We start from the raw sequence: 24,768 nt of genomic DNA, 5'->3' as shown, positions 1-24,768 counted from the left end.
GCATGGAGTGGGCATTGGAGCACAACTCCTCACAGGAACCAAGGTCTCAGCCTGCACCTTCTCTGCAGTGGATGGTGATGGAATTGGTGTGCGGAGGAAGCGGAGCCAGGTGTCTAAAAAGTCACTAAATCCCTGTCAATTACAACCTCTGGCTTATGGCCTGTGGATGTCACTGCTGCCACTAATCCCCAAGGAGGGAGAAACCAGTCTACCTTGCTGGGAGGGTCATGTGTATTCTGCCAGAGAGCTGACTAGGGTGACAAACACATTCAGCCAGAAGCCACAGGACAGGGAGAACTGAGGACCCAGGGGCACAAGCCTGATTGACTTTGCTGTGGCCAATTGTCCTTTAAGCCTCTCTGTGGGGCATGGAAAGCCTGTCCCGTGGACACTGAGCCAGCCCTGGGCTGGGAGCACCCACACAGGGCAGAGACGACTCCCGGCAGGAGCCAAGACTTTCGGATCACATGCGCAGAAGAGGGACTGGCGGCGGGAGGAGGCAGCACAGGAAAGAGCTTTAGTTTCATCACAGCGATGTCTCCTGACCCTGCAAGCACAGGGTCACCTCTGCCTCAGATGGCAGGGTCTTATCATAAGAAACATGTGCAGGGTGCCCAGGAAAACCTACCCAGTGGGGCCTCGGGAAGAGCAGAAACCCAGTGGCCCCCTAGATGCCAGCAGTGCCAAGGACCTCAGCGGTAGGGGTTTGAGGATACCCGCCCCCCACCCCTCCGAAAGGGCCCTGTCCCTGGGCAGGACTCAGCCACACCCCACCGGCCCTTTGCTTTTCTTCCTGCCACCTACTTCTGCTCATCTTCTTGGCCCCTCGGAGCTTCTGCCCTTTCAGTTTCTTTTCTGATCTCATTGGGCTTGTATGTGGGCTGATATGGCCTCACCATCATCTTAACTGGAACAGGAACTGGCAACCCACTCCAGTATTCTTGTCTGGAGAATTTCATGAACAGAGGAGCCTGGCGGGCTAAGGTCCACGGGGTCACAAACAGTCAGACACGACTGAGCGACTAACATACGTCGTCTTAATACATTTTGCCCCCTGCACACGGTAACAGCCTGATGCTCCTGGAATTCCCCAATTCACACCCAAGAAAGGGTTTGTACCTGAGGCCGTGAGGGAGCACTGGGCCCCTGGGGCTCAGCCTCCTGGAGTCACATGCCCACTTCCTTTCCAGAGGGCTGGGGGGACACTGGGCAGCCGGGTCACATGCTTCACCAAGGGGCTGCCCTCCTGGGAGCTCTGGGGGTGGCTGACCCCAAACTGACATGTCTAGTAAGGTGGGCATCCCCTGGCCCTTTGTTTCCTGCATTCTTCCGTATACTGTTCAATCCTGCCCTGAAGGGAAGGGTTCCCACAAATTCTACCCGCTTTGAGGTCTGCCATTCTCTGACAGCCACAGCCCCAAGGGCAGTGGTAGGCAAAGGCTGTTTGGCCCCGCAATGCCTGGCAGCATCAGTAAGCATCTCAGGTACTGATCAGTGGGGCTCGTGCCTGAGCAGGAGGGACTCGGTGGTCTGTTTCTCTCCAGAGGGAGGCCTCTACCTGCTGGCGGCTCACCGTGAAGGTCCTGGAGGCACGGGGCCTGGGCTGGGCTGACCTGTGTGAGTAACTGTGAACTGGGCTCTAGGGAGGTGGGGTTGACCGGGTCCTAAGAGAAAGGCCCAGGCAAGTGCCTAGGGGCTGGGCTGGGCTGGGCTGCCCAGAGTGGCTGCAGGGATCTTGGGAGGAACCTGGTGAGGCTCCTGGAGAGTGATGTGAGGAATTCTCTCTCACAATGTCTACCTTGATGTTGGCAGTGAGCGAGGCAGACCCCTATGTGATCCTACAGCTGCCAACCGCACCTGGAACGAAGTTTAAGACCAAAACAGTTACCAACTCCAGTCATCCTGTGTGCAACGAGACCTTCACTTTCCTGATCCAGGGGGAGGTCAAGGTGAAGGTCAGAGTATCCCTGGCCACCCATCTGAGGACAGGTTGTACCACACACACAAATGTTTTGGGGTGGAGCACACCTTTCTGTTGGAGAAGGAAATGGCAATCCTCTCCAGTACTCTTGCCCGGAAAATCCCATGGACAGAGGAGCCTGGTGGGCTACAGTCCATGGGGTCGCAAAGAGTCGGACACGACTGAGCGGCTTCACTTTCACTTTCACTTTTACACCTTTCTGTGGGGCTTAGGCAGAGACCTGGGGAATGGGGTGTCTGTGTGCTCCAGCCAGGATGTACTGTATGCGAGAGGATATGTGAACAGCAAGGTGATGGTCCTCCCAAAGCCAGTCTATGGAGTGGAGGCATAAGAGCCCTCCTGACTGGGTTGTTTGAGGTTAAATGAGATCACGTATGGAAGACTCCCAGTAAGTGCCTGGGACCTACCATGCCTTGCTGCTACTGCTAAGTTGCTTCAGTTGTGTCTGACTCTGTGCAACCCCATAGATGGCAGCCCACCAGGCTCCCCTGTCCCTGGGATTCTCCAGGCAAGAACACTGGAGTGGGTTGCCATTTCCCTCTCCAATGCGTGAAAGTGAAAAGTGAAAGTGAAGTCACTCAGTCGTGTCCGACTCTTAGCGACCCCATGGACTGCAGCCTACCAGGCTCCCCCGTCCATGGGATTTTCCAGGCAAGAGTACTGGAGTGGGGTGCCATTGCCTTGGGAACCAGCAAAGCAGGCATGGAACTGGGATGGGGGAAACTCTTTGAAAGAATTTAATTTCTTATAAAAACAAAAATTAACAGGGGTAAGTTAAGAACTTTGCTGATTTCCTTTAACCACTTTCAGGCTTTACCTTTATTTTTATTTTGAAGTAAAAAGCATGGAGGCATAATAATCTTTTCTTGCCCTCAGTGTCAAGTAAGGGCTCAGCAGTTGTGAGCCACACTATGAGTTAATACTGTGCTAAGCTGCTGTTCTCGGGTCCCTAGAACATTCTGGAGCTGACCCTCTATGATGAGGACACAGTCACGCAGGATGACGCCTGGTTCAAGGTTCTCTATGATGTCTCTGAAGTCCTCCCTGGCAGGTTGCTCCGGAAGACCTTCTCCCTGTGCGCCCAGGTGGGTGGGGGTCCCTACCGGCCCCACCTCTCAGCTCCAGGCTGAGGAGTTTGCGTAGTTTCTCCTGTCTATTGAGATGCTGCCAGGCCCTTCCCAGAGATTTTCTCATTTTAATAGGAAAGGAGAGGCTTAACTTGACTATTATCAGCTGAATCACTTAATCAAGGATTCTAATCTTCTACAGGGAAGGAAGGTTTGGGATGATGTGAAAATTTCCTCATGTGCCACAAACACAGCTGGGTGTGCCCAGCTCTTCAGGAGGTGTGGGCTCATCACTCCTGCTCACTGCTCTGACCCTCCCAAGGCCTGCGTGATGGTCTGTGCTCTTTTTGCAGCAGGCAAAGCCAGCAGGCAAAGCCAGAGTTCTGGGGTTGGTCCCCCTTGAGAGGAAGATGAAATGAACCCTTGGCATCTTCAAGCCTCTTTAGGCTTGTGTCCCTTGTCTTCCCCTTCAGCCTTGCCAGCTGTGGGTAGCCTGGGCAGGTAGCCCATTTTTCCCTAAGACTTGATTTCCTCATCTGTTAAATGGGAGCTGTTGTAACACCATGCCTCCCTTAGAGGCAGCTTGAAATGAGACGACACACGAAAAGGAGCTGTGCCAACTCTAAAGACACGTGATCATGTTGGCAACTGGTTCATCTTTAATTCCAGGGACCGGAGGAGCTGGACGTGGAGTTCCTGATTGAGAAAATGTGAGTGCTACCACCCAGCCCAGGGAGTGTCTCAGGACAAGGCTCTCCTGAGGATAATGCCCTTGATCCAGATCTTCCCACTGGTCTTTCCAGTCTGGATGTGCTGGTCCTCATCTCCCACCCTGCCAGTCAGGGTGGGGGGACCTTATTAGAGAAATGAAATGAGGAAGGCGGTATTTTCTCTGCCCCACTCTCCTCCTCCCTCCCCGCCTTTTGCTCTTCAGAAGCATCTCCCCACACCCCGAAGAATCATATCCAGGACGCAGAGAACCCTCCTTGTCACTCAAGGAGGCCCCATCTGGGTGCAGCCCGAGATGGGAGGGGAATGTCAGTGCAGGAAGCATTGGCCTTTGCAAGGCCGCACTCCAGATGGTTTGATTTTTCCAGGTCAGACCGCCCGGAAAACCTCATCACCAACAATGTGCTTGTGGTAACCACCTTCCCCACACCTGTGTGGGAACAGGAAGCAAGGAGGCTGAGGGAGGGACCCCAGAACAGACACCAGGGTAGAGGTGTAGGGTAGGGGTTGGGGGTGGCCAGAGGGGGGAGGGGAGGACAGGACTTTGCAGTAAGACTGCCTGGCCTTCCTGCTAGGTGGTCACCTGGGGCTGCAGGGCTCGGAGGGGCCTAAAGGGCAGTTGGAGAGAGGGGAGGCCGAGGCTCTGCTGAGAGGAGTTCTGAGGGAGCTTTCGGGGAATTTTAGGCTGATGGTGTTTAGTCATGTGTAATGAGTTCATAGTTAGCCCTGAAGGTGGCGAGGAAGACTGGCAGGCCAGGCCAGGGACTCAGGCTGTGAAAATTCAGGTAACAAGCCTCAGAGGGCTTTTCCAGGGTGGCGTGCTTCCAAACTGGGAGCCGTGAAATAGAGTCAGGGGTCAACCAGCTCCTCTCCAGGACAGTGGAGGGTCCTAGTCAGCTCTCCTAAAACACGTAAACTCACAGAGCTGCAGTGGACAGGAATGGGTGGTGAGCGATGATTAGAAACTTTCTACTCAAAGCAAAGCTCCCAACAGGCAATACATCCCTGACCTGGGAGCCAGGCCAGGCCCTGCCTGTGGTGAGTCAGGCCACTGGAGTTCAGAACTGAAGTGGGCACCCACCCTCAGGGTCCTGCGAGTGTCTGTTTGATGGGCTGGTATTACTTTTTCAAATGCCCTGTAAAGAGCCACACCTGAGGCAGCTGTCCTTCATCTGAGGTGATGGAGCCCAGTGACACACTGTCAACGTAGCAGTTCTACAAGAGAGGCCAGTGGGCTGTGGGCTCCAGCTGGCAGGCGTAACAGAGAGAATGCAGCAGACTCCCTTGGCAAGGCAGTCAACTGGAGGACAGTCAGGAGATGTTTCAGGGGCTAAAATGTTAAAGCTTTGTTTCTCTGACCCACTCCATCATCCTGCAGACTGGCAGGTTGCATAATACTATTTGGGAGCAGTTATAATAGAATGCCTCCTCCAGGTTGAGTCTGCAGAGAAAGAGAAGAAAGAACTGGGCCTGAGGGCTAGGGGGGCTTTCAGAGATGTCAGAAGTCTGGCAAATGTAGGAGGCTCGGTGGAGATGGGGCTTTCCTGGCTGCTCTGGGACCAGAGGTAGGGTGAGAGGTCTCTGCATCCGGTTCCACTTCTGGTTCTGGATGCAGTGGATTTGGGATAGTGGGGCTCAGGGGGTGAGGTTGAGGGGACCTCAGCTTCCCCTGCAGAGTCCCCTGTCCACAATGTGGTCTGCCCCAGGCCCGAGAGCTGTCACGCCTGGATGTCCATGTCGTCAGCACGGCTGTGGCTGCAGGTGAGATCTGCTCAGGACAAGGTCTGGCCTCCGCCTGGAATGTGGGGGGTGGATGGGGGTGGCTGGGGAACCTGCACAGCAGGAGGTTGCACACACAGCACAAGGGCAACGGAGCTCCTCTGGGCGTTAGAGTCCCCCCTGAACTAGGGGAAGGCATGTCACAGGAGGTGGGAGTCCCATGGGGATTGTGGGCAGAGCTCTTTCCAGAATGCTGCTTGCCATGGTGCAGCCACTCAGCCTCCCCATGTCTGGGGCAGTACTGCTGGTTTCCTGGATCCTAGCTGGGGTTCTGGGTTTTTGTTTCCTTGTGCTTGTCTGTCCTCTCTCTCCCTAGATCAGGATGAGCTGGAGCTGGTGCTGAAGGGCTCGTATGAGGACACGCAGACATCTGCCCTGGGCACAGCCTCTGCCTTCTGCTTCCACTACATGGCAGCCCAAGAGGCCGAGCTGAGTGGGTGCCTGAGGGTAGGTCTTGGCTCTGGAGCTACCTGCCAACCCCAGCCTTGGGCCAGCTCCAGCTGCTGCAGGCCTGTTTCTGGCCATCCCCCTGACAAGGTCAGGCCCCTGTGGCCTTATCAGCCTCCCCTAGTTAGGCACACAAGGAGGATGGCCAAGGACCTCGGTTGGGCATGGGGGCTATGCCAGGTCAATCTTTGTTTAAAGTCTTTAACGGCTCCTCCGACAATGCTCTTAGAATAAAATCCCACGTCTGTGTCCACAGGCCTGGCATAACCTGGCCCCTACACACCTCTGCAGACTCGTTTTCTTCCACGTGTCCCTCATTCATGATGCTCCAGCCATGTTTGTCTCTTCTTGCTTTTCCAGCACCCCAAGTGCTTTCCCTGTCCCCCCGTGTCTCTTTTCAAGGCTGCCCACTCCTCTTCTCCCTCGTCTGCTTCCCCCTCCTCCTGCTCTTTTAGATCTCAGCTCAAATGGCACCTCTCCGGAGGCCCTCCTTGATCCTCCCATCTTAAGTGGACTTCACACAGCCCTCTGGTTTCTCTGTCACAGCACAGTGCTTACTTCCTTTACGATACTTAGCAACATAAGTTTGTTACCTGTTCCTTGGTAGATTCGTGCGTATGATTCAGTTAGAATAATAAATAACTCTTAGCCATTGATATACTAAAAAAGATAAGCTATTGTAATTATTATTAATTGAATAATAATTGAAGTATGGTTGGTTTACAATATTGTGCTAGTTTCAGGTATATAGCAAAATAATTCAGTTAGCTGTTATTTGTGTAATTATTACAATTACAATAATTATAAATATTGTAATTATCTTTTTATTATCGGAGGGGGGCTTATATCTGTCTGGATCACTGTCTAGATACACAGTAAGGATTTGTTGAGTAAATGAATGAATGAACAAAGTTTTCTTCCAGAGCTCTATAAGCAGTGGCTGGAACTCAGGCAGCTCAGCTGGGCACCTCACTGTGCCCCTGAGGTCCTTGGCCATGGGGAAGGAGGTGACCATTGACGTGCCTGCTACAAACGTAAGTGGCCTCGGCTAGATGGGAAGTGTCAGTAAGAACAAAGATGGGGGAGCCAAATCCCCCAGGAGATACCCACACTCCCCTCAGGGTCTAGGACAATCTGAGTAGGGCCTCTTGCTCTGATTTCAGGCCTCAGGAGTGAAGCTGCATCTCAAGGCTGAGAGCCGGTAAGGGCCATTCATATACATGGAAGACCGGGGTAGTCACAGGAGTCGGGGAGAGTGGTATAAAGAATAGTCTTGGGAGCAGGGAGTTTATTCGGCAGTCATTGTGGGCTTCACCAACCAGTGGCTGAGCTATGCAGGTGCCCCCTGACCCTTGACTCCTATACCACCCCAGCCCTGAGGAGCTGGCTGTACACCTGGGCTTCGATCTGTGTGTGGAGGAAAGAGCCTTCCTGAGCAGGAGGAAGCAGGTGGTGGCCAAGGCCCTGAAGCAGGCCCTGCAGCTGGATGGAGAGCTGCAGGAAGATGAGGTCTGTGGGGGTAGAGGGACGTGGGTGCAGACACCTTGTACTGGCCCTAAGGGACTTCCTGACTGCTGTGCCCTCTCCAGATACTTGAGTCACAGAGACTGGGGGATGGGCATGTGGGGGAGAGATATTGGGCATGGGGAAGCTCTGTTTGGGGACATTCTCTTTGGGGACCTGTCCAGGGCTGAGAGCTATTACTTGCTGGAGAGAAAGAAGCAGGTGCTGGCTCTAATCCTGAACCCTTTAGGCCCTGCCCACTAGGTCCCATCCCTGGGGGCAGGGGGCCACTCCACCCCTGTTCTTGTTAAGCCAACCTGTGTCTGTGTACAACCCAGGTCCCTGTTGTAGGCATCATGGCCACAGGAGGAGGTGCCCGGGCCATGACCTCTCTCTACGGCCACCTGTTGGCCCTGCAGAAGCTAGGCCTTCTGGACTGTGTGACCTACTTCAGTGGCATCTCAGGCTCTACATGGTGAGGGCCCTGGGGACTTGGAAGAGCAGAGATGATCAGGCTCCAGGGGGAAATGAAGAGGACATCAATGGGGCCCTTTTGCAGGGAAGCCAAGTGGTATGGGCTGATGGGTGCCAAATGGCTTTCTCGAAAAGGAGGAAATAGACAATCAGAGGTCCTGCCATGAGTAAGGCATGGGAGGACATCCGTTCCATGCTACTGAATAGGCGTAGGTTGGCTGATCTGGAAAGAGCTGGCTTTGAGTTTCTGCAACACTACTTACTGACTAAGTGACTCTGAGCAACTTATTTCCTCTGATTCTTAGTTGACTCACATCCAAAATGGGGATAATAATAGCACAAACACCATAGGATTAGAGTGGGACAGCCCAAGTATCTGACACATATCAGGAACTCCACATTGGTAGCTCTTTTTTCTTTACTGGTTGTTACTTCATTTTATCCTCACAACACTCTCTGTGGTAGTCTCCCTTATTGTCCCTATTGTTGTTCAGTGGGTCAGTCATGTCCGACTATTTGGACCCCATGGACTGCAGCACGCCAGGCTCCCTGTCCTTCACCATTTCCCAGAGTTTGCTCAGACTCATGTCCATTGAGTCCGTGATGCCATCCAACCATCCCATCCTCTGTCGTCTCCTCCTCCTCCTGCCTTCAATCGTTCCCAACATCAGGGTCTTTTCTAATGAGTCAACTCTTCGAATCAGGTGGCCAGAGTATTGGAACTTCATCTTCAGCATCAGTCCTTCCAATGAATATTCAGGGTTGATTTCCTTTAGGACTGACTGGTTTGATCTCCTTGCTGTCCAAGGGACTCTCAAGAGTCTATTCAAGCACCACATTTCAAAGGCATCAATTCTTCAGCACTCAGCCATTTTTTATCATCCAGCTCTCACAACTCTATAGTATAGAGGATAAAATGTAGGTCACAAGATGTTCTTTTACCTAAAGGTAGCATTGCCTCCTGATACCCCACTCTGCCTATGATGAAGTGAGACTTCTCACTGTTGGAGATTCATTCCTTTGAGTCTTATTGAAATGTGATTTTAAGGAGTAAAAGATGAGTAAACTCCTCAGAGGAGTTTAGGTGACAGCTGTTGACAAGCAGTGTCTTAAAGGGCTTCAGGACAGACATATAAAGAAAGGAGTAGGGCCTATAGCTGTGTTGTACAATACAGTAGCTACATGTGGTTGCTGATCACATGAAATGTGGCTAGTCCAAATTGAGATGTGTTATAAAATGTGCAGTGAGTTTTGAAAACCAGTTAAAAAAATATAAATTTATATTAATTTAAATATTGATTACATGCTGTAATGATAATGTTTAGATACTGAATTAAATGAAATATACTGTTAAAATTAATTTTTTCAGGTCTCTTTTTACTTTTAAAAAATGTAGTCACTAGGAAAATGTAAATTACATATGTGGCTCACACTCTATATTGGACAGTGCCAACCAAGGAGAGAAAACCCTGAGATAGCTCCCAGACAGGCAGGGTTTGGTGGCAGGAACCACATGTTGGGAGAAGTCAGAGAATGGAAATTGGAGTTGCAGCAACCATGCTGAGCCTTGGTCTCCTACTGTAATATTCCTTTGTTTTCTCAGGACAATGGCCCATCTGTATGGGGACCCTGAGTGGTCACAGAAGGACCTCAAGGGACCCATCAGTCATGTCCGGGAGCACCTGGCCAAGAGTAAGCTGGAGGCCTTCTCTCCTGAGTGCCTGGCCAGCTACCACCGGGAGCTGGAGCAGCGGGCTGAGCAGGGCCACATCACGACTTTTGTGGACCTGTGGGGTCTGGTGCTGGAGTTCATGCTGCACGGTCAGGTAGGGCACCTGTGCATGTGAGGTGGAGGGTGTGTGCACTGGTGGGGTGGGGGCAGCCCTGCAGCTAGCTGAGGCCCATGTGCCTTTCCTGTTGGGAAAGAAAGGCCAGTACATTGTTAAAGGATATGGGAACAGCCAGACCTCTGTACCTCAGTGTCTGCCAACTCTGGAATGCTGACTTTTTGAGTCAGGTTAGTCTTCAATTAATTACCATTAAACAGAAATTTCTGGATCTCCCAAGAGCTCGAGACCAGTTAGTGCCAAAGTCAGTTAACCATTGTGATTGAGTCAGTGAGATTTTTGGAACAGCTGTTTATTTATACTGTAACATGAAATGTGTTCTTCTTCACTTCAGGATAGTGTTAAAAGCACTCACTGTGGGGCCAGATTTCCTGGATTCTAGTTCTAGGGCCTCTTACTAGCTATGTGTTCTGAGGCAAGTTGTCCTCTCTGTGCCTCAGTTTTCTCATATGTACAATGAGAACAGTACTTACCTCGCAGGGTGGCTCTGAGCACTGTTGGTGCCTTGGCATAGGGTAAGCATTCAGTTCAGTTCAGTTCAGTCACTCAGTCGTGTCCGACTCCTTGTGACCCCATGAATTGTAGCATGCCAGGCCGTGAGAATTAAGTGTCAGCAAATCTATTTCTTTACTGTGATCCTAACACCAGTAAGACAAAACTGAGCATATAAAAATTTTTTATACCTTGCTTCTTTAAAAAAAGAAAAAAAAAAAAGCTTAGTAAGTCAACTTCTGGATCTTACATTAACTGATACAATGATTAAAATCAGGATTCTTTTTTTTTCTTTATTCACAAAAAAATTGTGAAGTTGTTTTTTGTTGTTTTACCCCTTATAGTTTCTCTTAAAGCTTTTGAAGTGACTAAACACAAAAAGTATTTTACTATGTGTAACAAAAAAGTACTATCAAATATATTAGCAGAGGAAAGATTCTTACCTTTCTTATCTTTGGATATCAAGCATTTGACCAAAAATGATTATCATGTAAATGACCAAAAAGTGAATTTGTTTTCAATTTTTTCTTTAAATTTTGTTCTTGTTGGCAAGCAAAATGCTATTTGGAAATTACCAACCATTCTTATTTTTTATTAGTTAAAAATATTTATTATAAAATCCTAATAAGTGTTTTTTACAATAATTTTCAGACCTAAGAAAATACATAAACCATAAAGAATAATATAAGGAATATGCAGGATCTCGCTAATCAGCCTAAGACATGAAATGTTACAGAAAAAGCCAAAGCTCCCTGTGGACCCCGCTCCAGCCCCATTTCCCTCCCACCCCCAGATTTAACCACCATCCTGAATTTATTATCACATACATACCTGTAACCTATATGCTTTATATTATACATAACATGTATCTCACAAACCTTTGTATTTTCTTAGATCTACCTTTATTACATATACTTTTATTAAAATATATACATCCTTAAGGAAAATGCAATATTAATTGCACAATGGTTTTATACAAGTCTCCTTGTACCCATGTGTTCAAAATTCTCTAAGCCTTGAAAATACATACCCAGTAGTGGAAGTGTTAGGCCACTGGGTAGTGTATCTTCAACTTTCCTAAGCTATTGCCAAATTGTTCTCCAAAAGGGTTGTGTTAATTCACACTCTCACTACCAGTGTATTATAGTTTCTTTTTCTCTACGTGATCCTCACACTTTTAAATGTTTGTCCATTTTATGGGCATGAAAGGATATTTTATTGTAGCTTTCCATTTCTTTGATTTTTAATGAGGCAACATTTTCAAGTATATTTGTCATTGGAGCTTGCTCTTGCATTGATTATCTACTCAAATCCTTTTCTATTTAATGCACCTTTTAAATATTCAGTTCAGTTCAGTCGCTCAGTCGTGTCCGACTCTTTGCGACCCCATGAATCGCAGCACGCCAGGCCTCCCTGTCCATCACCATCTCCCGGAGTTCACTCAGACTCACATCCATCGAGTCGGTGATGCCATCCAGCTATCTCATCTTCTGTCGTCCCCTTCTCCTCCTGCCCCCAATCCCTCCCAGCATCAGAGTCTTTTCCAATGAGTCAACTCTTCGCATGAGGTGGCCAAAGTACTGGAGTTTCAGCTTTAGCATCATTCCTTTCAAAGAAATCCCAGGGCTGATCTCCTTTAGAATGGACTGGTTGGATCTCCTTGCAGTCCAAGGGACTCTCAAGAGTCTTCTCCAACACCACAGTTCAAATGCATCGATTCTTTGGTGCTCAGCCTTCTTCACAGTCCAACTCTCACATCCATACATGACCACAGGAAAAACCATAGCCTTGACTAGACAGACCTTAGTCGGCAAAGTAATGTCTCTGCTTTTGAATATACTATCTAGGTTGGTCATAACTTTTCTTCCAAGGAGTAAGTGTCTTTTAATTTCATGGCTGCAGTCACCATCTGCAGTGATTTTGGAGCCCAAAAAAAATGAAGTCTGACACTGTTTCTACTGTTTCCCCATCTATTTCCCATGAAGTGATGGGACCAGATGCCATGATGTTAGTTTTCTGAATGTTGAGCTTTAAGCTAGTTTTTTCACTCTCCTCTTTCACTTTCATCAAGAGGCTTTTTAGTTCCTCTTCACTTTCTGCCATAAGGGTGGTGTCATCTGCATCTCTAAGGTTATTGATATTTCTCCCGGCAATCTTGATTCCAGTTTGTGTTTCTTCCAGTCCAGTATTTCTCATGACGTACTCTGCATATAAGTTAAATAAGCAGGGTGACAATATACAGCCTTGATGTACTCCTTTTCCTATTTGGAACCAGTCTGTTGTTCCATGTCTGGTTCTAACTGTTACTTCCTGACCTGCATACAGGTTTCTCAAGAGGCAGGTTAGGTGGTCAGGTATTCCCATCCCTTTCAGAATTTTCCACAGTTTATTGTGATCCACACAGTCAAAGGCTTTGACAGAGTCAATAAAGCAGAAATAGATGTGTTTCTGGAACTCTCTTGCTTTTTCCATGATCCAGCGGATGTTGGCAATTTGATCTCTGGTTCCTCTGCCTTTTCTAAAACCAGCTTGAACATCTGGAAGTTCACGGTTCACGTATTGCTGAAGCCTGGCTTGGAGAATTTTGAGCATTACTTTACTAGCATGTGAGATGAGTGCAATTGTGCAGTAGTTTGAGCATTCTTTTGCATTCCCTTTCTTTGGGATTGGAATGAAAACTGACCTTTTCCAGTCCTGTGGCCACTGCTGAGTTTTCCAAATTTGCTGGCATATTGAGTGCAGCACTTTCACAGCATCATCTTTCAGGATTTGAAAGAGCTCAACTGAAATTCCATCACCTCCACTAGCATTGTTCGTAGTGATGCTTTCTAAGGCCCACTTGACTTCACATTCCAAGATGTCTGGCTCTAGATTAGTGATCACATCATCATGATTATCTGGGTCGTGAAGATCTTTTTTGTACAGTTCTTCCATGTATTCTTGCCACCTCTTCTTAATATCTTCTGCTTCTGTTAGGTCCATATCATTTCTGTCCTTTATTGAGCCCATCTTTGCATGAAATGTTCCCTTGGTATCTCTAATTTTCTTGAAGAGATCTCCAGTCTTTCCCATTCCGTTGTTTTCCTCCATTTCTTTGCATTGATCCCTGAAGAAGGCTTTCTTATCTCTTCTTGCTATTCTTTGAACTCTGCATTCAGATGCTTATATCTTTCCTTTTCTCCTTTGCTTTTCGCCTCTCTTCTTTTCACAGTTATTTGTAAGGCCTCCCCAGACAGCCATTTTGCTTTTTTGCATTTCTTTTCCATGGGGATGGTCTTGATTCCTATCTCCTGTACAATGTCACGAACCTCATTCCATAGTTCATCAGGCACTCTATCTATCAGATCTAGTCCCTTAAATCTATTTCTCACTTCCACTGTATAATTATAAGGGATTTGATTTAGGTCGTACCTGAATGGTCTAGCGGTTTTCCCTATTTTCTTCAATTTGAGTCTGAATTTGGTAATAAGGAGTTCATGATCTGAGCCACAGTCAGCTCCTGGTCTTGTTTTTGTTGACTGTATAGAGCTTCTCCATCTTTGGCTGCAAAGAATATATAATCAATCTGATTTCAGTGTTGACCATCTGGTGATGTCCATGTGTAGAGTCTTCTCTTGTGTTGTTGGAAGAGGGTGTTTGCTATAACCAGTGCATTTTCTTGGCAAAACGCTATTAGTCTTTGCTCTGCTTCATTCCGCATTCCAAGGCCAAATTTACCTGTTACGCCAGGTGTTTCTTGACTTCCTACTTTTGCATTCCAGTCCCCTATAATAAAAGGACTTCTTTTTGGGGTGTTAGTTCTAAAAGGTCTTGTAGGTCTTCATAAAACTGTTCAACTTCTGTTTCTTCAGCGTTACTGGTTGGGGGATAGACTTGGATAACTGCGATATTGAATGGTTTGCCTTGGAGACTAACAGAGATCATTCTGTCATTTTTGAGATTGCATCCAAGTACTGTATTTTGGACTCTTGTTGACCATGATGGCTACTCCATTTCTTCTGAGGGATTCCTGCCCGCAGTAGTAGATATAATGGTCATCTGAGTGAAATTCACCCATTCCAGTCCATTTTAGTTCGCTGATTCCTAGAATGTTGATGTTCACCCTTGCCATCTCTTGTTTGACCACTTCCAATAATATTTTATTTTAAATATTATATTATAGGAATTCCTTATAAATCCAGGATATTAATCATTATCCGTTCTAATAGACTTTGATGCATAGTTTCAATATAGTCCAATTTATCATTCTTTTCCTTTATGGTTTGTACTTTTAGAGCTTTCTTGAGAAATCTTTTCCTCCCCTAAAGTTATGAAATATCTTTCTGTATATTCTTACATGAGTTTTGCATCTTTCTTTTTCACAGTTAGGGCTTTAATCTACCCAGAATTTATCTTCAGGTATTATGTGAGTAGGAATTCAATTTTCTTTTTTTCCACATGGATAGCAGACTCCCCCAATATCACTTATTATCCCCACTGATCTACATCCTACTTCTGTCCTGTGTCAGCATGAATCTACAGTAGCTCATACATCTGTGGGGCTTTTCCTGAGCACATTATTCCATTCTAATGGGACTCAGTCTTGATCCCGGTGCTAATCCTGCACTGGTTTAGTAACTATCTTTGTGATAAATCTCACTTTCTGATTGGGCAAATTTATCCCCACCTTGGATCTCAGAATTATCTTGGCTACTTTTGGTGCCTTGCCTTTCTACATACATAATAGAATCAGCCAGCCCAGTCTCATAATTTATATTGTTGGGATTTTTGTTGAAATGGCATGGAATTTATAAAATTAACATAGTTACTTGAAACATTTTTATTTTATTACTATATCCTATGTATTCTTTGGCTCTACTGTTTAAGTTCATGTTTGGTTTTGAGGGTACAGTGTTTTATTAACTGACTTTTCTGCCTGGTGTCAACAATTAATTACTATAGGTAGGGAAAGCTTGTTTTAACAGCTTACTTTTTGAGGTATTAGAAAGTGAAGTTTGATTCTAGGCTGTTAAGAAGACATATTTAATTACCATTTGATCCTCCAGAAATGACTTAATGCATGGTTTTATGTAGTTTGTAGTAATTTTTTAAAAGACAAACGTAATTAGTGCTGGTGATGGAATGAAACACCAACACTGCAGAGTGGTTTGAGTCTTTATATTTTAACACTTGCTTCTTACAGCTGCTTTATTTTATATCCCTTGCACAACAATCTACAGGGCAAGTTGCCAAGCACTATGATTCAGCGACTGTACAGTGTGCAGGCGCAGGGCGAGATAACCTTTACCTTAACTTATTTACTGCAGCTAAGACTTTGTTTTGGGGAACTTCCTTATCTACTTAGAATCCGTTTTGTCCCTGGGTCTGTTCCTTTTGAGGAATCAGAGAAACATCCTTGTGTGCAAGAAATGTTCTTTTCCCACGGGAACAAACAGGATTCTTAGCTGAACATCTCATTTGCAAGAATGTTCAGCCTTGGTTGAGAGTCTCGTTTGCAAGCACTTCTCAACCTTCCTTATACCTTATTCCCTACACTGGGCAGAACATCTCGTTTGCAAGAATGTTCAGCCCTGGTTGAGAGTCTCGTTTGCAAACACTTCTCAACCTTCCTTATACCTTGTTCCCTACAAATTAGTCTTTTTATTATTGCTCACAAGAATAAAAATCCTTGTGGTATTATTGAATGACAGTGCATCCCTTTGAATGAGCACCTGTGCAGTTTTAAAAATTTTGTCCCAATATGAATGCTTTTCGAATATTTTTTTTTCCTTAGTCATCATGCTTTGTCTCTTAAAGCTCACCTTGATTGTGTGCTTTTTAAAATAATTTTTTAATGATTTTATTTGTATTTATTTTTATTTGTGACTGCGCTGGGTCTTCAGTGCTTTGTGCAGGCTTTCTCCAGGTGTGGCGAGGGGGGCTTCTTTTCATTGCAGTGCACGGGCTTCTCATTGCAGTGGCTTCTCTTGTTGCAGAGCGCATGCTCCAGGTGTGCGGGCTTCAGTAGTTGGGGTACACAGGTTCAGTAACTGCAGCCCTAGAGCTCATGGGCTTCCGTCAGAGGGCTGTGAAGATAGGGAAGCATGTGGGGTGTGCTGAGGCTTTGTCATCAGTGCAAGAGCAGGACTCCTTGTTGACTGGACTGGGCTAGATACACACCTGTCTGATCATCAGAATCACCTGGGAAGGTTTACAAAAGCCAAATTCCTAAGTGGCTTCTGCTGATTCTCAGAAGAGACCCAGCAATCTGTATGTCTCACACATTCTGGTAAATCTGATGATAGAGGTAGATACAGCGGGGCAGGAACCTCTTAGGTGTAGCTGCTCAGGACAACCTTCAGCCCTACAGCTCTGAGAGCCTGAGAGATGGTGTGTTCGTGGTGCATGTACCAATCCATAAGAAACAGCCCAGGGCTTGTGGTGGCAGGATCCTTCCCCAGGTGGGGCTCCAGGCAGCCACCACCAATACCCTTGCTGAGGCTTGAGATGAGTCATATTTGCATCTCGGTCTGGGATAGAAGGAGACCCTTCTGTTCCGCTAGAATTCAGTGAGGCTCATTGGAGGCCTCCCCAACAGGCAAGCCACAATCCTTGCCAGAGTTCTGTTGGAGAGAAAAGTAGAAGCAGAAGGCAAGGATAAGGAGTGGGGTACAGCTTATACTGTGCAAAACAGGGACAGAGGAGATGAGGGGAGGTGAGGATGTCAGGGGTGTGTTTGGGAGGGGCTAAAAGTTGAACTGGGTCCAGGTTTACCTAGAAGGGACAGCCCCTGGCAAAGCTAACAATGCACACTGAAGGGGGATTCCTGAGTCCTTTGCAGAAAGCTCTGTGTGTGTGGGTGGGTGGGTGTGTGTGTGTGAGAGAGAGAGACAGAGGATCCATGGCCCCTCCACCCTCTAACTCATAAGGATGGGCCACTGGCACCATAGGATGCAGGGATGGCTGTCACTGTTGACACTGTGGTCCCTGTGATTGGCACTCTGCAGATATGCAGCTCACAACCTGCAAGGCCCTACATGGCAACCCTGCATGTGGGGCTGCTCAAACACAGGGGCAGGAGTGGGAATTGCATCATGTGCCCACTCATGTCACCCAAACCCCCAGGCTCTTCCCCTCAGCCTGTACCCCCACCCTGTCACCAGGGTGCTCCCAACCTCACTTTGGCCTTCATGCCTGCATCCCAGGTGGTGGATCAGAAGCTGTCAGGACAGAGAGCTGCGCTGGAGCGGGGCCAGAACCCTCTGCCCCTCTACTTGAGCCTCAGTGTCAAAGAGAACAATCTGCAGACCCTGGACTTCAAGGGTACCGTTCTCAGTCCTGTCCATTGCGTCCTCCAACACACGCACACACGCTCATGATGCACAGATGGTCCACCGCCTGGAAGGACGGTGGTGCGGATGGGCTGATGGGCCAGGCGGCAGGGCTTTCTGTATGGGGCAAGGGCTGTGGTGGCTGAGGATGTAGACAAAGGCTGAGTGGGGGAGGGGTCAGCGCAAGAGTCAGTCGGGCCGGCAGGAGGCTGAGGCCTGCTGGGGGGCTGTGTCTTTGGCCCTTGTCAGATCTCCCCCTCCTCCCAAGCCCACTGTCCTCTCATTCCTGCCTCTTGCTCCTGCCCCCTCAGAGTGGGTCGAGTTCTCCCCCTACGAGGTCGGGTTCCTGAAGTATGGAGCCTTTGTCCCTCCTGAGCTCTTCGGCTCTGAGTTCTTCATGGGGCGGCTGATGAAGAGGCTCCCTGAGTCCCGGATCTGCTTTCTGGAAGGTGAGGGGTTGTCACTCTGAAGGCCCTGGACGTCCCTTGGCCAGGCCTGTCTGATCGTAACCCCTGTACCCAGTTCTGGGAAGAGCCCCTAGTGAGGGCGGATATTGGGTTGTGGGGAAGGGCCTTGTGGGGGCAGCCTGCTCCCCACTCCTTCTCCAACCATACCCAAGGGGCGGGGACTGCTGAGGGTTCAGAGTGCTGAGGCTGACTCTCTTAGGGGTTTGGCCTGCAGGTATCTGGAGCAACATTTTCTCCCTGAACTTGCTGGACGCCTGGTACGACCTCACCAGCTCAGGTGACACCTGGAGGCAGCACATCCGGGACAAGATCAGGGACCTGGGTAAGGAGCCTGGAGTGAGGCTGCTTCCCCTTCTGATGCTGCAGGGTCGGGATGGGAGCACAATCAGGATCAGGCAGGGCCAGGCATTTCTAAGCCTGTCACTGGACCAACATCTATTTCTCTGGGCTCAGAGGTGCCCCCTGCCTCCTCGGGGACCTCCTCATGGCCAGAGGCCTTGTGGATGCAGCCCGGAACAGCACTGGCCCAGACGTTTAAAGGCTTCTTGACGAGCCGACCACTCTACCAGCACAGCTCCAACTTCCTCCGGGGCCTCCAGATGCATAAGGACTACTGTGCCCAGAAAGACTTCACCACCTGGGCAGGTAAGGGCCAGTGCCATGTGTCTCCAGGTAACAAGATTTGGCTCCCAGGTGGAGATGGACCATGGCTGGGGCTACCAGGGTTCTTGGGGGTCCCAGCATCCACTTCTGGGGCATGGCTTGGAAAAGGTCTTGCCAAAGGCTCAGATGACATGCGTTCAGGGACTGACACAGAGGTAAGAAGGGGATGTGGAGGCAAATGCAGGATGAAGCAGGGGAGTGGTTGGTCTGTGTCGGAGTGGCTGCTCCTGACTATTGCTGCCTCCCCCCTCAGACTGCCGGCCAGACTCCTCTCCCAACCAGCTGACCCCGCAGGAGCCCCAGCTCTGCCTGGTGGATGCCGGCTACTTCATCAACACCAGCTGTCCCGCCATGTTCCGGCCAGGCCGCAGGCTGGACCTCATAATCTCCTTCGACTACTCTCTATCCTCGCCCTTTGAGGTACTGCTGGTTAATGGGGACCCCAGACCCTCTGCCCAGCCAGGCCACACTCCAGGGGAAAGCAGAGGGCCACTGACCCAGACTCTCTATGTTGCCAAGGAGAGGGGAGGGGTGACAGGCTCTGACTCCCAGGCTCCTGCCAGGGTGGGAAAGGGCTTGGGGCCCTGGGCTCCCAGGAATGGTAGACAGAGGGTGGGGGTGGGAGGAAGCTCATCATGCCCGCCCCCAATAGGAAGCGCTAGACAGAGGTGAGAGGAAAGCCTGGCCTGTCCACATCCATCCCCCTGGGTCCTCCCCGGGACTCTGCGGAAGGCAGCGGGGGGTGGGGGTGGGGTCGGCGGGGGGAAGGGCAGGGGGCAGGAAGAGCAGGGAGGAGGGGACAGGGGCGGGTAGGGCTGAGAGACAGAAGTCTTACAGAGGCTTACTTGAGGCTCTGAGAGTGAATAAGCCAGAACAGCAATCCCAAATGGGGATGGGGGTGCTCGGACTGTATCCCACCTAAATATTCTAGCCAAACAATACTGCAGACCGCCTGGCTCCTTCGCCTCCCTCTGAGGCACCACTTAGCTTGACTGGGCCATGAGGAGGACAAAACCAGGTTGCCCTAAGCAGTCTGTTTGGGCTGGAGCTGTACTAGCAGTTTCTAGAGTGCTGACATAGGATGACCTGGAAGTAGTCGGTGCTGTCTCTGGGTCCCGCTGCCCCACCAGGTGCTGCAGCAGACAGAGCTGGACTTCCGGGCCCGGGGGCTGCCGTTCCCCCGCGTGGAGCCCAGCCCCGAGGACCGACGCCAGCCCCGGGAGTGCCATCTCTTCTCAGACCCCACCTGCCCCGACGCCCCTGTCCTGCTGCACTTCCCACTGGTCAATGCCTCCTTCAAGGACCACTCAGCCCCCGGTGAGGCAGCCCCACCCCGCTTACTAACAGCCTGGCAATCTGCTCCTCACAGGCACTGACCTGGGCTCCCCTGTGCCCCTGTGGCCAGCAGAGGGAGGAGAGTCTTAAGCTTGTCCAACCCAGTGTGGGACATGGCAGAACCCTGGCCTGTGGCGCATGCCCAGATCCCTGCAGAGTCACTGGGCTGCGCTTCCTTTGTCATGACCCCAGGCTCAGTTAGCCTCCGCTACCCTGATGCCACTCCCTATACCTGGGCTCTGCTCCCTAGTCTGTGGGCCGGGTGGGAGGGGTGGGAGCAGAATGTGGGAATCCCCACACTGTCACCTCCCCAACTGCTACCAGTTGAAGGATTTTCTAATGGCCCCCCAGGTTGGACAGCTAGGAAAGAGAGACCCCAGTCCCTTCTCTCTTAGATTCCCCTAAGCCTGTCTAGGATCACAGCTGGCCTCTCTATCATTCTACTGCAGCCCTTTCTGGGGTCCTTTCTGAGGGAACTGAGCCTCTACTCCAGGGTGCCTGAAATCTGAACTCTAATCACATTCCCTCCAACCCTTGCCTCCCACCAAATGGTCAGAGTTTTATGACCTTTTGATGTGAAAGTCAAATTCTGCATTTGTACATGTTTTTGGCTTTCTATTAACAGTTCCCGCCATAATTCTGAAGCTTCCAGCTTTACTCTTTTTAAAAAATGTTTTTTATTTATTTGGCTGTGCCAGGTCTTAGCTGTGGGTTGTGGAATCTAGTTCTCTGGCCAGGGATCAAACCCATGCCCCCAGCATTAGGAGCAAGGAATCTTAGCCACTGGAAGCCCAGGAAATCCCCCAGCTTTACTCTTTTCATTTTGTTTTTTATAGTTTTTATCTACTTTTGACTGTGCTGGGTCTTTGATGCCGCACAGGCTTTTCTCTGGCTGTGGCCAACAGGGGCTGCCACTCTCTAGCTGCAGTGCTTGGGCCTCTCATTGCAGTGGTGTCTTTTGTTCTGAAGCATGGGCCTTTCAGTGGTTGTGGTGCATGGGCTTAGTTACTCAAAAGCATGTGGAATCTTCCCTGACCAGGAATCGAACCCATGTCCACTGCATTAGCAGGCAGATTCTTTTCCACTGAGCCAGGAGGGAAGCTCCAGCTTTACTCTTAATGTGCTCAGTCCATATCTTGGAATTCTCTTTCTTTCTCAGCAAAGACTGTTTCTTGCAAAGCAAACACCCTTTGGTTTTCAGATGTTTGTTTCCATCATGAATTCTAAGAAACCATTCACTAACCTAATGGACTTTGTTTTTCTGCTGCTTTCACCTTATCCCTGAGGCTGAGGTGGGTATCAGGGGGTGGAAGACATGCAATGCTGGGAGGAAGTGTGGGAAGCAGGGCACGCTTCATATCTCAAAATGGCATCCTGCCACTCACAGAGTTCTGGGCAGAGGACACAGGGCTGGGAGGAAAGCATGGAGCCCCTTCAGTGGGGAGCAGCTCAGCCCTGTGCCCAGCCTCCAGGAACAGTCCTGCCAGCTGTGGAGGCCCCGGTCCCTGTCCTTAACCCCCTCCCACCCCTGGGCAGGTGTCCAGCGTGGCCCTGCAGAACTCTCGGCTGGCCAGATAGATCTCACTGGGGTCACCTCGCCCTATTCCATGTTCAACATGACCTACAAAGAGGAAGACTTCGACCGCCTGGTGCAGCTCAGTGACTACAACGTACGGAGCAGCCAGGACACCATCCTGCAGGCCTTGAGGACCGTTCTGAAGCGCCGGGCCCCAGAGGCCAGGCCCCCGAGGGTGCAGACTTGAGACTTCTCAGGGGCCCCGGGTTTTGAGGGCCTCACTGACCCCTCCAGGGGCCGAGGGCTCAGCCCACCTGCAGTGCACACAGCCCTTGTGGGGCTGAAGTCCCCGGATTCTCTCAGGCCTGCATCCCACCCAGAGCTCTCCTTACCTTCAGAGCTGGTTTGAGAGGAGCTGAAAGCAAACTCCCCACCAGGCCACTGCGAGGAACAGCTGGTCCAACCAGACATTCACAGGCAGTCCTTCTCATGCCTGAACACCACGGATTTGAAGTGCAAGGTGGAGGTGCCAGACCAGGAGTGGGGATGGGCAGGGCATGGGCCCGCCTGAGGGGTGGCTCTGGGTATCAGGAATCACAGTCCATCCTGACAGGCTTCTGTTACTGCCTTCGTTCCTCCTTCTCCTCCTCAGTGTATACTATTTCAAAGCACCATTACTGAGATATGATTCCCACACCATATAACTCATCCGTCTAAAGTACGCATCCAGTGGCTTTTACTATATACTGGCCTGGTCAAAAAGTGCATTCAAATTTTCCTATAACATCTTATGGAAAACCCCAAACAAACATTTTGGCCACCCCAATATTAAGAAACTGCCATCAATTTAAGAACATTTTCATTAACCCCAAAGAAACCCATTACCTCTTAACTGTCAACCTAAAACCACCCCTACTGTAGCCCTAGGCGACCCCTAATCTGTTTTCCGTTTCTTTTAGATTTGCTTAAACACTTCATATAAATGGAATGCTACAATATGAATCATACAGTCATACATATGTGGCCTCTCATGTCTGTTTGCTTTCAGCAAAATATTTTCAAGATTTGTCCATGTTGTAGCAGATGTCAGAACTTCATCCCTTTTACAGTTGTATAATACTCCATTGTGTAGAAATACCACACTCTATTCATGGGTTGAGGGACATTTGGCCTGTTTCTGCTTTTTTGGTTATTATAAATAATGCTGCTATGAACATTCATGTACAGTCTTTTTGTGTGGACAGTGTTTTTGATTCTCCTGCATATATACCTAGGAGTGAAGTTTGGTCTTACGGTAATTTTCTGTTTAATCTTTTGAGGAAGCGCCAGACCATTTTCCAAAGCGGCTGCACCATTTTGCAATCCTGTCGGCATTGTATGAGGATTCTGCTTCCTCTACACCTTTGCCAAATCTTGTCATTGTCTGTCTTTTATTTATTATTATAACTATCCTAGTGAGTGTGAAGTAGTGTCTTGTACGCATTTTTGTAGTGTCAACGTTAAGAATTTTTTAACGTACTTTTTGGCCTTTTGTATATCTTCTTTAGAGAAATATCTACTTGGATCTTTTTCCCATTTTAATTGGATTATTTGTCTCTGTTGAATTGGAAAAATTCTTTATGTGTTCTCTCATTTGATGTAGGATTTGCAAGGTTTTTCTCCTAGTCCATGGGTTGTCTTTTCACTTTCTTGAAGATATCCTCTGAAGCACAGAAGTTTTGGATTTTGGTAATTTCCAGTTTATTTTCTCTTACTGCTTGTGCTTTTGGTGTCATATTTAAAAAGCCATTGCCTAATCCAAGGTCATGGAGATTTACACCTATGTTTTCTTCTAATGGTTTTATAGTTTTTGCTCTTACATTTAGGTCTCTGATCCATTTTTAGTTAACATTTGTATATGTGTGAAGTTCAATTTCCATTCCTTTGCATATCCAGTGGATATCCAATTCTTCCAAACCATTTGTTGAAAACGCTGTTCTTTTCCCATTGTATTGTCTTGACACCTTTGTTGAAAATAAATTAGCTACAAATGTGAAGGTTTATTTCTGGATTCTGATTTCATTTTATGGATCTGTTTGTCTATCTTTATGCTGATATCATACTGCCTTGATTACTGTAGCTTTGTAGCAAGTCTTCTGTGAGTCCTGTAACTTTGTTCTTCCTTTTCAAGATTGTACTGGTTATTCAGGGTCCCTTGAATTTCCATATGAATATTAGGATTAGCCTGTCAATTTGTGTAAAGCAAATAGCTGAGATTTTAATGGAAGGGAAGGAGACTGCTTTTACAGAGAGGAAAAGGAAGTTGGGAGGGCTTGAGTAAACATAGTCCATGACTTTTCATTGACTAAGTCTTTTCCAGGAAAGAAAGAGTCTTTCTTCTTCCTGTTGGGCTCTGCTATTACTGGAGAGAAAGCCTGAGAGCTCCCTCGTCTGGCCTCCTGACTCTGAGGTTTCTGTTTATCAATATTTCACACTGTAAATCACCTCACACAAGCCCAAATCCTCCAATAAAGCCCTCCTACTTCCCACTTATCGAGACACTCCACGGTTCCCCATAGAGTATGATCTCATTGGTTGCGACAAGTACCAATAAACTCAAATGGGTTCAATTACAGTGACGTTCCTGGGGGTCTTTGGTTGGTGGGCATCAACCAGAATTAAGCAACTTGCTCAGATCACTAAACTCAGAAGTGGCAAAGCCAGAGCTGAAACTCTGGGCTTTAAAAATCAATGCCAGGCTCCTAATAGCCACACCACCCTGCATCTTTAGGCACTTACTTTGGAACTTGCTCTATTGTATTGTGAAATTTTAACTTGGCCTAATGGATGTGAGAGTTGGGCCATAAAGAAGGCTGAGCACCAAAGGATTAATGCTTTCAAACTTTGGTGCTAGAGAAGACTTTTGAGAGTCCCTTGGACTGCAAGGAAATCAAACAAATCAATCCTAAAGGAAATCAACCCTGAATATTCATTGGAAGGACTGATGCTGAAGCTGAAGCTCCAATACTTTGGCTACCTGCTAAGAAGAGCCGACTCCTTGGAAAAGACCCTGATGCTGGGAAAGACTGAAGGCAGGAGAAGAAGGGGGCAACAGAGAATGAGATGGTTGGATGGCATCACCAACTCCAATGGACATGAGTTTGAGCAAACTCTGGGAG

The 24,768-nt window shown here is 48.5% G+C and overlaps 1 protein-coding gene across 1 annotated transcript; it reads left to right on the top strand.

Annotated features, from left to right (window-relative positions):
* The first annotated feature begins 601 nt into the window (after window positions 1–601).
* Window positions 602–23,648, top strand: PLA2G4D (phospholipase A2 group IVD). Its single transcript, XM_069597513.1, has 20 exons — window positions 602–698; window positions 1,516–1,617; window positions 1,813–1,949; window positions 2,935–3,066; window positions 3,718–3,758; window positions 4,146–4,188; window positions 5,484–5,538; window positions 5,873–6,003; window positions 6,927–7,037; window positions 7,167–7,204; window positions 7,377–7,512; window positions 7,845–7,981; window positions 9,584–9,806; window positions 17,504–17,621; window positions 17,941–18,078; window positions 18,311–18,418; window positions 18,550–18,741; window positions 19,013–19,179; window positions 19,890–20,076; window positions 21,631–23,648. Exons 1-20 carry the CDS (start codon window positions 602–604, stop codon window positions 21,855–21,857), a joined length of 2,520 nt encoding a protein of 839 aa, XP_069453614.1. The 3' UTR covers window positions 21,858–23,648.
* The last annotated feature ends 1,120 nt before the right edge of the window (window positions 23,649–24,768 follow it).

The sequence above is a fragment of the Ovis canadensis genome, chromosome 7, assembly GCF_042477335.2.
Source record: "Ovis canadensis isolate MfBH-ARS-UI-01 breed Bighorn chromosome 7, ARS-UI_OviCan_v2, whole genome shotgun sequence".
NCBI lineage: Eukaryota > Metazoa > Chordata > Mammalia > Artiodactyla > Bovidae > Ovis > Ovis canadensis.
Note: the sequence above shows the minus strand (reverse complement) of the source record. Positions and strands in the feature narration are given on the sequence as shown.